General features: G+C 50.1%; 1 protein-coding gene across 7 annotated transcripts in view; it reads right to left on the reverse strand.

Moving 5' to 3' along the window:
* NUFIP2 (nuclear FMR1 interacting protein 2) overlaps positions 1-15,387 on the reverse strand; it is a 45,241-nt gene that overhangs the window by 9,742 nt on the left and 20,112 nt on the right. For 3 of the 7 annotated variants that reach the window (XM_072882174.1, XM_072882173.1, XM_072882175.1), the window contains exons 3-4: positions 8,297-10,006; positions 250-282 (exon numbers count right to left, since the gene is read on the reverse strand). In XM_072882174.1, the coding sequence (XP_072738275.1) occupies positions 250-282; positions 8,297-9,800 (1,537 nt within the window). In that variant the 5' untranslated portion in view covers positions 9,801-10,006. Of the gene's footprint in view, positions 1-249; positions 283-8,296; positions 10,007-11,277; positions 11,936-13,123; positions 13,428-15,387 lie in introns of those variants that run through there. The other 4 variants (XM_072882172.1, XM_072882171.1, XM_072882170.1 and 1 more) reach the window with 3 other exon arrangements.

Below are 15,387 nucleotides of genomic sequence, written 5' to 3' on the forward strand. Positions count from 1 at the left end.
TAATTAAATCTAATTTGACACTGGCTTTATTCATCTTTTAGAGACTGCTTCTCTCTGAACACCCCACCACTATGGTGAAGCTTACTGTCCCAACTTTTAGTGATCCAAAACACAGATAAACTCAGACTACAAACATCAAGCGCTGAAGAACCAAACTCGGGCATCTCCAGACACTGAGACAACCCGCTCTCAACACCCAAACCAACAGAGAGAGCAATTTGGTTTATTTATTCCTTCCAATATCCTTACCTTGCTTCTGCAAATTCCAAACCGATTCCATTTCTGTGGAGGCAAAATGAGAAGACCATTGTTATTATGCAGATTTATGCTGCCATTAGAGACAACTCCAAACATGCTTTAATTTTCCGAGCGTGGCATGACACCGCTGCAGTTGTGCTGAAGCTTTCACACAAAGGCAACCCCATCCAGCCCAGCGGCGCGGCCCCAACCCAGCCCACAGAACTGCACAAATTTGACGTGAACGATCCAGCAATAAAAGGCAGAGAGATGGCTGTAACATGGTCTGAAGGGTCAGATGGCCAAAGTGAGCATCAGAAATGTCATCGCCATTCTCCGCTCCTACAAATCACCATCTAACTTCAGGCTTTACTACTCCAACTCCAATGCTGCTTCACATATTACAGCCTCAACAAGTAGCCTGGAGAGATGATTTTTATGAGTTGACGCCTAGCATGTGTGAAATCAGAACCGCTGGACAAAGCGAGTTTCTCATGGTTCACAGCATGCGTCTGCTGAAGCACACCATGCAAAGATTACTCTGCTAACATCACTGCGAAACTGCTGCCAACATATCATCCAAGAACAAGGTGCGATGCTCCAGACACCCGGCTGCCTGCTTGGCTTGCAGCTCTTTCCCCCATTTACCTCTGCAATGTATTTGTGGGAAATACAAACAAACCCTCCCCAATTCTCGCTGAAAGAGCACGTGCTTTTGTTTACCTCAGAAATAACAGCAAAGTTAAATGCTCTTTTCATTCACATTAAGAAACAGAAGGCTCTTCCCTCTAAAATATCCCCAAAATTAAGCCACATCTTTACAGACCTATTCAAAATAACTACATTTAGCCACTGTCAAGTTGGAATTTTGTGAGCTAGAATACTAATAAAGACACTAACTGTACCCTGTGCCCAGGTTTAAGAGCCAAAATTATCGAAAAGGAGCATTTAGTAGGAACACAACCTGCAAGAACAATCTTTCAAGTCTCCCTTCTGCCAGAAAGGAGGGCAACAGGACCTTGGTAGGGGCTAGGAACGGAGAATGGCAATGGATTATTAAGCTACACGGTATGTGCAGTAAAGCACAAAACAAGGCAATAAGTAAACTAACCGGCATGGGAAAGGAAGAAGAAAAAACTCTACAAAACTCATGGCCTCAGCACGACGTGTGCCAAGTGTCACCTTGATCAATCACTTGCATGTTCGCGTCCCTTCTCCAACCCTTCATCTGTCCTTTGTCCGCTACAATCTCAAGCTCCCCGGGGCAGGAAATTGCATGCAAATAAATATCGCCAGCCCTCTCCACACAATTAAGTCTTTTGTAAGGAAGGCCCTGACAAAATTTTATGAGGTCTGTTATTTTTACGTCACAATAACAACAACAATACTTTGCACTTTCATCGGGGGAACCCTAAGTGCTTCAGGAATAGTAACCAGCCTCTAACACCCCCAGGGATATAAGCAATCTAGCAAGGGACTACCTCCCTCATCTGCCAGATGCAGATTCCCCAGAAGTAAAATGAACCAGCTACTAAAATTACCTCCAGCAGAGCTAGTTTTCCATTCGGTGAAGTTAGACGCATCATTTCCTAATGGCTAAAGAATATCACCTAATTTAACAGCTTTCCCCAAAGGCAGGGGACAGAAAACTACTCTCAGGTTGTTGGTTCCTCCACATTAGAGCAACGTTTGAGCACCAGATGCAAGGCGGAGGCTGACGTGCTGCCTGCTACTGTATCCCCATGCAAAAGACCATGCTTTCTTTTGCACTTCCATTTGGTCCTAACTTCATTGAACAGCACAAGAATGTGAACTGCTTGTATTAAGATGTGCCTGACAATATGATAGACAGTGAGGTACTGTCAAAAACACACCAAAAAACTTTTCAGTTGTCAAAATTCTGTTTTAAAAAAAACCAAACCAACCAACACCCTAACTCCCTAACCTCTTCAGACTTCAATCTTCCTTCCCTTTCTTCAGAGAGGTAGGAGAGAGGGTGGTGTGTTCTGTAAATCCCAAACACCGAGACACACAGGCTGGCAGGCGCTCAGCCTGACAAAGCTACAAAACAGAGGCCATCGGCAAACTGGCTGCCATATCGACTGTTACTGAATATCGTCTGCCACTGAATATCATCTGCCATCAGAAGAGCAAGAGCGAAGTCCTCCCCTCTACCGGGCCAGCAGCACATGGATACGGGATAGCACAGGTTAAGTACATTTACCAACTGAAGCAACTTCACAGAGGGAAAAAAATAATAAGTCTTGGGCTAACTGCAACACAAAACTAGGAGAAAAAAAAAAAAAGGTTTACCTTCAATCTTAAGATGGAATTTTATGATTTATTCTGCTTTACTTGGTAATATGTTAGAGCGAGTTTTCCTCCCGGTTCTGGATCGGTTACAGGCTGTGGTCACCTACGACCGTCGCGAGGTGCTGTGACAGGTGCCACCACCGCTGTAACAGCGGTTGGACAGACCTCAGCAACCGACTCGGTGGACGGGCAGCTCGGCAGAGCCACCACTGCACAACGGCTGGCTCCAGCTAACCAGAGCAGGAAGCGCAGGGATGCAGGGTGGAAGAAAAGGCAGCCCCCACAAGCTGGCCACGTGAGAGGCCCCGAGCCTGCTTTCAGCCCTCCTTCCTTGGGCTCAAGGAGCTCTTTTCTTGAGCCCGCTTTCCCTGGATAAAGCTTCCAGGACAAGTTTGAGCAAGGACTCTTACAATCGCTCACCCCTGCATGGGAACAGGGGTATCCTCACCATGAGTCTGAGTCCACCTCTCTCAGACACCGGCCCAAAACCTAGTACTGCCGCTTTCCAAAGCGGAAGGTGGTCAAGACCTGACCAAGAGACAGGGGCCACCATTCCCAAAACAGGACACGTGGCCGGGGAAATGGCACGCTTCCTTCTCAGCGGACTCCAACCCAGCTGGAGAAAATGCCACCAACAAACCCTTGCACAACCCGGTGTCAAAGCCAGCCCTGCTCCGAGCCAGGGGCAGAACTAGGTCACCTCCCATGCCCCTTCCAACCTCATGTTTTCCAGGATTTTTTTTTTTTTTTTTTTTTTTTTTTACAATTAGCTGGCCTCTCCACAGCCCTCCAGCTCACGGTTTGCTGAGGAATTGCTGATAGCCCCACCCATATCCACCTAAGAGCTCCAGGGAGAGGAACCACTTTTTCTGGGGACTACCACTGAAACAAAGGGTCATTGGAGGAAGGCTTTGATGTCAGGAACAGACTAAGGCACACTCTGGTGAATTGCGGTGAGATTCCTCATAGGTCAATAAACTTTATAGCAGGACTGGTACATAACCTTGGAGGGGAAAGAACTCTTTCTGTGATAACTCGTTAAGACAGGCACTTTTACACACATCTTCCTTGCTAGAGAGGCTGCCCCTGCAAACAGGAGTGTCCGCACAATGCCATGGTACTAGTTCTTTGTTCTTAAAAATCTAACATACTAAATCGACAATCGTCCCTAAAATGAAGCGCTAAAAAAAATAACGAAGAGGGACCATCCTCGTCTGATTTTTCTGTTTCCGTCTGCAGGACACAATGATTAAGTTAGGGGATTGCCCCGGAAACAAAGCAAAGACTAAGAATTCAGTGCTGTGGAGACTCATTGCTGTACTGAATACACTGTACTCATCCTGACAACTGGAAAAAGCAGAGACTTGAAGGAGAATTAAATCAGCTTTTGCCCCACAGCTCAGGCCCCACAAGACCATAAGCAACAGACCGAGATCTAACCCCTTCCCACCAAGGGGGATGGGAAACCAAGGCTTTTTTTTCCCCCCTCTCCTGATGTAAAGGATGAAAATTGCTGAATTCACAGCTCTGCTATTTCTTCTGACCCAGTTCACCATTCCGGCAAACGCCACTCCTGGCTGGCCCACGCTGCCTTGCTCTATTTTCCATGCTGCTCTTCTGCTTCTTCACGTGAGCAGAGATGCTGGCGCAACTGAGATGCCGAGAAGGAACAAAGCAGCAGCACAGGCAGAAACTTAGGGGCAAGACAGAAGAGGGAAACACTGCAGTTTCCTCCCCTCCACCTATGTGGTCTTTGCTACTGTGCAGCTGAACTGGAGACCTCGATTATTTGCTTTTTAGCTAAGGACAAGCAAACTACTGAGCTTCGCACCACAAAGCTTGCCATGTAGAGCCCGGTGTCAGTGACAGACAGCCTGGCCTGGAAGACTGCAACTGCCCAAACACGACAAAATTCTGCAAAGCGCTGACAATTATTCCGATATGAAACGTTTCATCGAGCTGTCTAAAAGGAGGACTAAAGCAGTAAGAAGATCAAGCTGTGAGGACCAGTTTTACCTCAAAAAGATGAGCGTTTTGGCAATGCCACACTGAGGCAGAGGCTGAGTTCTAACCTAGATAGGGACAATGTCCCTAAGTGAGAGCATTGCTCCTTCCTGGTCCTTCCAGTCTCCCATACTAAGCTACCGTCCATGTCTCCAACCACATAAGCAGTAGGCCCACCAGTGCTCAACTAAATCAGATCTATCTTGCTAAATCAGGTTTGTCACCCACGAGTGTTTCAAGGCACCGTCACAAACACTGAGCGGCATGCGCTGTCAATGAAGGCAGCCACGTTGAAGGATCGTGTTTTACAGTCAAGCAGATCAGATGATTAAGGGAGTCTTTCTGCCCTTTAAAAAGAAAAAAAAAGGCAAAAAAAAAAGCAAGGCATGGAGCAGGGGTACAGAGGAGAATGAAAAGCATCCAAGATAAGAACAGGAGGGTGCATCATCAGCCTTGCCAGCACGTTCCCAGTGCCCTGACTTCTGGGGGAAAAAGCAATCTGGGCACACGCAAATGAGCACAGCTTCCTCCACAAGACCTCGCTCCGCTCTGCAGCCACCCCGCCTTCCACCCCAGCACGGCCTTGCAGCACGCACGGTGCTGCGGTGGTTTAAACAGGATTACTGTACCAGAGCCAGCCCACCCTGTGCATTACCTCCTCCATCCATCCTTTCCCAGGGAAGCTGTGAAGCAATTACAGTCTATAATGCCCCTTGCAGTCACCGGGCAAACCATGCACAGGAAAGCCTGGTTTGCTGGAACGAAGCTACTGAGTAAGCTGGAGGCTTTCCCATAGCCTATTTACAGTCCAAGATGAGGAACTGCATAACCTGATCACAGCTACAGACACAAATAATACAAACAAGGGTGCAAGCTTGTGACAGACAGGTCCAAGCACTGCAACGGCTCACGCTAGAGCCCGTTCCTCACTGCAACATGCAGAGCTTCATCCTTACACCACGGGTAGCTTGCACTGAACTATGGCACATGGAGGAGCTCAGGGTAGGGACCCCAGCAGTGCTCCACGCCCACCCCTGCCCTTGCCCCGCAATCGCTTCTCTTTGTGTCCATAACCCCAGAGGCAGGGCAGATTTGAAGATCAAACTATCAAACCTTTGCTCAAAAGCAAACAGATCAATCTGAAGAGGGAGAAGTTCACCCTCCTCTCAAAATCAAAACCAAACAATCTGAGGATCCAGCTGCCCGGGACACCCTAACACTGGCCAGGCAAACCCACACGCTCTCCCAAGCGGGGAGGAAGGGAAGGCAGCTTGTGAAAAATAAGCAAGTGAAATCGTTCCTTTCCTACTGCAGAGGAACTGGTTGGCTAGGAGTACGACCTCAGGAAAACAGCCCAAGATAAATGGAGAGAATGGTGTGGGAATTAACCACTGCACTGCTGTCCTGCAAACACACCCTGGCAGCTCCATTTTCTAGACATTTTGCATCACACTGTGCCACAGGAGCTCACCCACGGGGCTCCGGCTGCAGGATCACAGCCACAAAGAGGGGACACTGTTTTCCACCTGCATGGGGCAGAGGAAGGCACCATTCCTACAACAGCCCTTAACCCAACTCACCCCAATGGACTTGAACGCACACAGAAATGCAACACCCAACATCGTCACAGAAGACGTACTAAGACCTGGTCTGATCTCCTGCTTTGTAAACCAACAATAACACCTGAAGACTATGTAGGAGAAAGACAAGCTCAAGCTGTTTGGAGCACCCCTATCACTGCATTAATGACAACACTGATGAGAAACATCCATCATCTTTCACCCCTAAGTAACACCTTGAAGTTGGCACAAACACAGCTTGAAAAATAAATCGGCAGAGAGGAGTGGTGGGGCAGGAACCCATTTCCCCAGGCATCACAAGGATGCTTGCTCTGGATGCTCAAAGCAAGAACATTCACATGCAGAAGCACGGAAAACACAGAAAACAATTTTAAAGAGTGCTTTAGGTGTCCATTCTTGCCACTAAACCGTAATTAACTCCTCTGTTTAGAAAACTAAATGCAGCCAGACTTTGAAGTTAACACCTCCTTAAGAGGACATGGGAAGGGAGTGTTCTTTATTTTCCTGTTACTATTGTTTTACTGGGGTCTGTCTTTCACACAGCTAGTGAGAAACAGAGAGCTGATGAGTCTTGCTGCAGCTGTACAAAGTTTCTTTTCTACAATAAAGTTCAGGCTGACCAAAACAAAAAGAGACAAACTTAAGTGTTAGAAAAATTTGCGAACTGTTAAGAAGAGGATTGCCTAGGACTTCCCTTCTACACCATGCTATGCTTTCTGGTACCCCCATTTTCTGATGAGAAACTGGGATTTAGGCTGCAGGCAGACACAAGAAACGAGAACGGAAAGTTTGCTTTAATACTGGAATAGATTGAGCAGCGGGTAGAGGACGAAGACCCAGATAAAATCAATTGATGAACGCTGTTCTCAAGAATACTAGAGCTTAAAATGTTAACATCATGAGAGTGTTATGACCTGGAAAAAATATTTGGAGTTATTATTTTTAAATGACTGGGGTTACTATTAATAAAGGAAGCCATCTAAGTTTCCGTATGCTATACAAAGAGTTTGCAAACAGGTAATTTAAGAACTTTGCAGTGGATCAAAAACACAGCAAATTTGCCAACGCCATCCAAATACCAACCCCTCTGCAGAGGGGAGCAAGACATTATCCACCTATGTACGTGGAACAGTAAATAAAAAATGGATGATCACCTTTTTCCCTTCAGGTAGGGGGATGCAGGGAGAGGGAAGCAGGGGCGAATAAAAAGGGAACTGCCCCTGGGTTCATCAGGGGCAGGTAAGTAACGCCATGGCAAAAGGGAACACACAGCTGGGCTCCTGCTAACACTGAGCCAGGACCAAAAGCCAAGAACTGCCACAAGACCTCAGAGCTTCTGGGGCTGAGGCTAAAGCAGAAAGCAAGCAGCAAGCTGTCCCACAGGCCTCCCTTCATTCCCAGTTTAAAGTGTCTGTACTGTGTTTGAGTCACTTCAGTCTCAAAAAAGACAGGAAAAAAAAGGAGCTGGACTACAAAGGACTCCATGAAAGCAATAAAATAATCTGAAAGATTTGGCCTACAAAGACAACAAGAGAATGCAATCTGCAGCTTACAGAAGAGTTGATAAGCAAAGATTTGTCTTGCTGTTGCCACAATACTCAAGATGGGCAGGGGAAAAGCGTGTGTATGGGGTTCGCTTAAAAAGATAAAATAAGCACACCATGAAAAGCTGTAGGAATATTTCTTTTCTTCCTTCAAAGCCATGATTTCATGGCCTGATCTGCCCAGGGGAGAAGCTGCAACACTTTGGTGGCAGAGGTGTGAGCATGGACTGTGAAGACTTTTCGGTGACAGAATATCACCCAGTAAAGCTGAACAGAGCAGGTGAACCTACACATTTAACTCCTTCCAATGCAGAGAAGCTTACGAGGATCTGCTCGTTCCATAGGAATCAATGTAAAACATGCTAGCTAGCTATTACCCCCATGAACATCACTGACACTTGTCCATAGGAATGGGGAAACAAATGCCTCTTAACATTAATTAAACAGCCGTTTGAATAACCTTCACAAACCGTTATTGCCATTAGAGATAGAAAAGCAAAAAGCTCATTTTGAAAACAATCAGAATTGCTGTAAGGAATAGATCATGTTAGAATATTGCACTTAATTTAAAAAAAAAAAGATAAGAGAATGCCTTTAGGCAGCAAGTTAAGCCATTACCTTTAGTGTGATATATAATAGCAGCCCTCAGGTCAAAAGAACCCCAGCTATCTTTCCTTTCTAGGCCTCTCTGGTACCTCTGTTCTTTGGCGGAGGCTAGCAAATTGTTCGTAGGAGAGGCCAGAGGATTCTCTATTTCATAGTCTTTTGAAAGAAACACTAAAGCACCTTGGCTACCGGTGTCTGCCTTTTGTAGGTCACCTGTGTGATGCGTCTCCAAAGCTAAGACACCACCCTCAACAGCAGTCCCAGGCTTAAGAATAGCACTAAGAATTTGAGGGCTAGTCCGTTTATCCAGCTCATAAGCCTTAGGAAACACAGGTTGTTCAGTTCCTGAGGGAATGATTTCAGCACACTGTGAAACCAAAGTGGCAGGATATTCCCCTTGAAATGTCACTTCCATTAACTGATTATCCGCAGATTTCCCCACAACAGTTTCGGGTCCAGCGCTGGGCTCGTTTATGAAAGACAAGCCCCACTGATTCTGGAAGATATCTCCCAGGTTCTGCTGATTCGTCTGCGATGGGAAATCGACTTGCGCTGTACCCAGAAGCACAGTTTGCATATTTGAAGGGTAGATAAAAAGGCTAGATTTCTTTTGTTCGAGAGCTGTTGAAGTTGTACTCATGTCCTGGGGTACTGACTCGGAGGAGGTTGATGGTACAGTACTAGCAGCAGTTGAGAGCAGTGGCTGGGTCCCTGGAGAATACGCACTTCCATCAGTCCCTGCTAGAATTGGCCCATTTGAGAAGCTAGCAGAAGTAACAGATTTCATAGCAGACATGGGGACCTGGGACAGTCGACTTGATGTTTGGGCCTGAGTTTCCCCAGCAGATGACGAAGACGACGAAGACGACGTGGATGGGGTTTGAGCTGCTTTGTTGAGGTTTTCTTTAACTTTACTTGCATAACTTATTTTGGGAACAATTTTAGCACTGCTATTGTCCACTGGAAAAACTGGGGGTGGTTTAAATAAGGTCCATGAGTCCTCTTTAGACGTAGCCGATGACGCATGCTTCCCTTTGGGCCGGTCATCAAACTTCTTGCTGCTAATCCCAGGTTTGGCATCAGAGTTTTTTCGCTGTACATCCCCAAGCCCAGGCTTTCCCCGGCCTGCTCCACTTGCCCCAGCCTCGTATTTCCAAACAGGCTTAGTATTTTCAATTCGGTTCCCCTTTTGTTCACTATAATCAGGTTTGAAACTCTCAAGTTCCTGTTTTAAGGTTGGTGCACTGACCTCCTGTTGCATTATTTTGTCCTGTACTAGATTCAGGTTCTCACAACCCTTGGCACTGTTGCGCCTGCCTTTCCGTTTTTTAGGCGTAGTATATCCACTCTCGGAGCCGCTACCATCGTTATCGGCCCCTTTGCCTACGTAGCCATTCGTGATATAGCTAGAATTATTGGTTACCACACCGTTTGGAATAGACACTGCCTCTGGCTTCTCTGAGGACTGGCTTTCTCTAAGTTTATTTTCGTAGGACTTCTCATTCTTTTTGTCCATGCTATTTTTTTGAATGAAGTTCTTGGTTTTGATTCCAGCTTTCCCCAAAGCGCTGGCCTTCACAGTCTGCTTTGGGGTCACATTAGTGTCTACGAGCTGCTGGCTGCCATTGGGTACCCTGGATCCTGGGGCGGTGGTTTCATCAGAGCACAGGCCCTTTAATGACACTTCTCTTTCTCCTGCGTTACCATTTAGCTCTCCGTAGCCTAGAAGAAAGCCAAAACCAACAAAAGGCAAGAATTAGAATGTGAAATGTTAAACTTCTGATTGCAGAAAGCTGTAATCAGTCCCAAACATATCCAGTTTCCTCAAGCAGACATTTTAAAATAGGAAAACATCTAGTCTCTGATGTACAAAAGCATACGCTTATTTGCTGGAAACCACTGCAAGAAGGGTTAAGCAGAAAGTACCAGCAGCTACTGACCCTCACATATAACAGGCTGACATATAGATAACAAAACAAAGCAAAAGGATATACAGATACTATGTAAGGAAAATAGACTGTACTAAAGATCACTGGCAAGCTGGAGAGCTATTTCATCAGCTACTATTTGCAGGTCACACAGAGGAAAAAAATTAATTCCCAGGATGCTTCAAGACAGAGGGATCCGCTGCCTTTGCTACAAGATTTGTTGAAGTTCAGAATCCATACTGTGAACGAGGGCCAACTCCTATCATCTCCATCAGCTCCCAGGCCTGCAACACCAGCAGCCCTCCTTCCCACTCTCCTCCCAAACGCCATGTCTACTAAAGGGGAAAAAAAGGAAAAAAAAAAAGCCATTTTCCAAAAGGACACGTGCAAGTCCAGTTGGAAGTTGCATCTCCCCACTGCATTTCAAAATAGCAACCAACATCTCCCTACATGTGCTCTTTAGCTTTGGAAAGGTGATAAAACTGGGAAGAAATGCATCCCTGCAAGCACCCTTCCACCACCACTGGCAACTGGCCTCCTGCCCACTGAGAAACTTCAGTATTTCAGAGTCCCTGGCAGACCCAGTATTAGCTTGAGACCCGAGCAGTGCAGTACTTGCTGAGGGCTCCAACTCATCAAACCCTGAGATTATGCTGTATGTTCAGCCTTCCTTTTTACTTCTCAAGTTCATTTCTACGCCTTACGGTTCTGAAGTGAACCTTGAGAGTGCAATTCAAGTGAAGGTGGAAGCCCAGGACAGTCCAGACTGAACCACCTCATCTTCCTCAACTTTTTTTTTTTTTTTAAATCTCTGGCCAGACACCTATTGCTTTTGAGGACCCCGGCTACAACACCCCAAGAGAAGCCTCGAAGCCCCACTGAGAGACATGAAGAGCATGCTGTACCCAGCTCAGCAAATACACTCCAGCTGTGGACAGAGGAGAGGGACTCCCTCCTACTGCACCCGCTCCTCTGGGAAGAGTGCGATCCTCGCTCCTCCTCTGACTCACCCGTCCTCCTTCCCGAGGGTGGAAAGCCTTACATCTCCCACAACAACTGACCCACCTAAGGCTTCATCTGCAGCCACGGTGGTGCGAAGTCAGCACAGTGCAGGGAGTCCCCCAAGAACGAGAGCGGGCAAAACTCCAGCTTGAAAAAGAATGTTTTTGTTGTCGCCGACGTTGTTGAAATTAACTGCTATACTAAAAATCATTGTTATCCTCACATCCTGGAGCCTCAGATGTCTGGCAGATGTAATTGCTCAAGTTCTGTGCAAGTCGGGAACACAAGAACCCTTGTAGGAATCTTTAGAGAAATTCCACAACCGAGTTTGCCGAAAGGGATCAAAAAGGATTTTACTACATGCAAGTATCTGTAACCACCACAACTTCCACTATAACTTTCAAATACGCTGTTAAGAATATTAACCAGAAATACTTCATCCCAGAGAAAACTGATAGGATGGGATTCTCAGCGGAGTCAAGGACTGAAAATTAAGTATTTCAGAATAACGTGCAGAGGAAGCCTTCTCAAAAGCAACGTGTTATAGCTGACCTTGTATGACTCAAGACTTCTGACACCACTTGTTAATGAAACAAAACAATAAGAGTGGTCATAAGACCATTGCAGATGAGGAGCGAAAGAATAAAATGAAGAACAAAATCCATTTCAGCAAGTCAGCGTGTCAGCAGTTTCTAGTTCCAATTTTCAAGTATTCACAACTCAGCTGCCCGAGTTTTCTCCAAATCAACATTTGGCACAGCTGGCCCTGGCCTGGACACAGAGGTGCAGCAACCAAAATTTAGGGGGGGGGGAGGAAGATGTCAAAATGAAAAGGTGAAGAACATTTAGCAACCTCACAAATCATTTCATAGCTGGAGAGGGAAGGGTGTCAGAGTAAATGCATATTAAAACCCGGGCCACACTGCAAACAGTGAAATGACTACTCAACTTATTTTTGCTCAGTAACTTATTTTAGCGTGTGCCTGATCAGGTCCCTCCCTACCCCCGCTCCAGTGCTGTACACGGGGGCACCGTGCGTGGCTGGGGGGCACCACCAACCCTGCTCCTGATGCAAGCCAGGTGCCCGCCCGTCTCCCGCCTGATTATGTAAATGAAAATTTCAAGGAAAAAAAATAAAATAAACGCAGATGGCATTCTGGCTGTTCTCGTCATCACGCACTCGCTTTGAACCCACACCCAAGCCCCCAAGGGGGATTTTATGAGACGCAGCAGTCGGGCAGTCCCCCAGGAGTGAAATAGGGGCTCCGACCGTGCCCCAGAGCAGCCCCCCCCCTCCGCCGCCAGCCGCGCCGTGGCCAGGGCTGCCCGGCCACCGCCTCTGCGGCGCTGCCGCCCGGCCAGCGCGCCGGTACGCCGCCGGCTCAGCGCGGCCCCTCTCCCGGCCGGCCCGGAGAGAGCAGCCCCGGCCCCACGCCGCCGCCCCCGCCCCCCCCCCCGGCTGCGGGCGGCGGCCGGGGAGGAGGCGGCCGAAGGCCTCCGGGCCGGGCCGGGCCCCACCAGGCCGCGCCGCCTCCCCGCTCCCGCCGGCGGGGCCGGGCCGGGCCGGGCCCCTCCACCTTATCTGACTCATTGATTTTCACGCTCGTCGGTTTTTAAGCAGCGCCTCGCCCCCCACCCCCCCCGGCTCGGCGCGGCCCGGGCGGGGGGCAGCGCCCCTCGGGGCGGCGCGGCCCGGCCCCACGTGCCCGGCGGGCGGCGGCGATGCCGGCAGGCCCCGCGGCTCCCGCAGCCGCGCCGGCCCCAACATGGCGGACAGGAAGCGGCCCCAGCGCGGCGGAGAAGCTTCCAGCCGGGCCGGGGGAGGAGGAGGCGGAGGAGGAGGAGGAGGAGGAGGGCCCCGCCGCCGCCCCGCGAAGGTCACAGGCCCCGGCCCGCCGCCCGCCCCGACCTGCTCTCCGCTTCGGCGCCTCCTGGTGCTGCGGGCCGCCGTGCTTGTGCTCGTGCCGGAGCGGCGGCTTGGGCTGGGCTCGGCCGTCGGGCGGCGGCAGGTAGGCGCTCTGCGGGTGGTGGTGGTGGTGGCCGTAGTAGTAGTAATGGTGGTGATGGTGGTGGTGGGGCTGCTCCTCCATGGGGGGCGGCTGGCGGGGCCGGGCCGGGCTGGGCGCTCGCTGCTGGGCCGTGCGGCTCCGGCGCTGGGACGCGGCTGGCGCGGGGGAGGCAGCGGACTGGCAGCGCCCGCCCTGCAATCAGCGAGCCGCGCCGCCGCGACCGCCCCCCGCCCCGCCCCGCCCCGGCCGCCCGGCGGAAAAGGAAGCGCCGGCCGCCCGGCGGAGAGGCGAGGCGGTGCCGGGAGAGCCGGCCCGGCCATCGCGGTGCGGCCCGGGTGGGCCCCGCCCGGCCGCCCCCTCCCCGGGGGGGGGAGGGCAGCGGCGGGTGAGGCCGCGCTGCCGGAGACGGGGCCGCCTTGGGGCGGGTGGGCTTCACACACCTTCCCCCCGACCCCCAAAGTGAAAACACGGCCGAGCCGGCAAAAGGGGCCACGCCGGAGCCATCTCCTTCCCCTGCCCTCGCCGCTGAGTCAGGCCTCGGAGCCTGGCGAGCAGCCCCGCGCCTTCGCTTCCACGGAAGCGGGGTGTTTCGTAACCCCGCTCCGCAGCCGGCTCCTGGAGGGGAGCGGCGTGTGTGCCCGCGGGGTTTCGCTGCAGGGTGGCCCCGGAGGAGGGCGGCTGGGGTGCAGCGAAGCCTCGTGTTACCGTAAACGAGCGGATAAACCGCGCCCCGCTGCCGAGCGGCGCAAGGCGGGGGGCTGCAGCAGGCAGGGGTTATGGGGATGCCGTCAAACGGGGCCACGCTGGAGGGGATTTGGGCAGGGGCGTGAAGCAGGAACACCGTCAACTGCCGGCTTTCCAGCCGCAGTCACGGAGAAGGCGGGAGCAGCAGCAGCCTCGGAAAGACGCCGGGTTGAGCTGCAGAGGCTCCCGCGGCAGCCGGAGCCCCGGTCTGCTCCCGAGCTCCACCCGCAGCCCGCCCGACAGCAGCGCAGCCCGGGACAGACTCCGCCGCTCTCGGCCGAGCGTGGTGCACGTCCGGTACCGGCTCTGGGTGAGGGAAAAGTAGGTTCCGACAAATCCTCCTGCCCGCTTCTGAGAGAAGCGCTGGAGATTCTGACTGATGCTTAACAAGAAGTCACGGTCAGGTTGTTGGAAAGCCTGAGAGCGGAAGGGGGAGACAACTTGAAACTTGTCAAAATTTGTAACATGTTTCATACCATTTCAAACCTCTGATAATCCCCGCTGGAGCATGTTCACTGGGGTGCTTGGCAGCTAAGTGACCTGAACTCCGGCCTCTGCTCTAAGCATGCTCTGCCGCAGGAGGAAAGGGCCAGCAAGACTTTCCCCTCAGATTGCCTCTCCGGCCAACGGCTCCCAATTCCCTCCTCAACACTGAGGCAGAACGCAAACAGACCCAAGGATACTCTAGGGACACCCAGGCAGCACTGAGACAAAGGGTTTTGATTTGAATGCAGTAAGGAATTAAGGCAGGAGTTAATTAGGAGGGTAGGAAAAGGGCAGAGAGGGATGGGGAGACCAGAGATTGGCACACACAGGCTGGAGTCAGAGGCAGAGTCCTGCTCCGAGTTATTCACTACCCCGGTGTGGTTAATTACCTCCATATACTCACAGTGTGCACCACAGCAAACAGGGAGGAAGAGCGACAGAAGAAAATGTGACCATGTAATTAAAGACTGTTATAATTAACATGCACAAAAAGAAGAAACAGGCTGCACAGACAATCTTAAAAATAGTATTTCCTCGCTTCTCAGGGCTTGCACTTGCAGCTTTAATGCCCTGCTATATGTTTTTAGTATTTTAATAAAGTAAAAATTAATAAAGTTCCCACGTCCAGAAAGCCCTATCAGACTTCTGCTCTGTTCTGCTGGGCACCGAACAAAAGACAGAGCCCTTGCCCAGAGATTTTACGGTTCCCAAGTTTTATTTCAACAGCACATAGTTGAAAGCTTATGCCTCAAGCACAGCTTCCCACTCCACCCTCCTCTTTAATACATAGGAGGTAAAACTTTTCCTACCAGAAATACCAACTTCTACATAGAGAGGTTTTTTCAAGATTTGAGTACCTGAAATATCATGAGTTCGGTGCCAAACGGGCCCAACAGTTTACATTTCTTTCAGCACGATGCAAAGCAATTTAAAA

This window comes from Ciconia boyciana, chromosome 17, assembly GCF_034638445.1.
Source record: "Ciconia boyciana chromosome 17, ASM3463844v1, whole genome shotgun sequence".
NCBI classification, from domain to species: Eukaryota; Metazoa; Chordata; class Aves; order Ciconiiformes; family Ciconiidae; genus Ciconia; species Ciconia boyciana.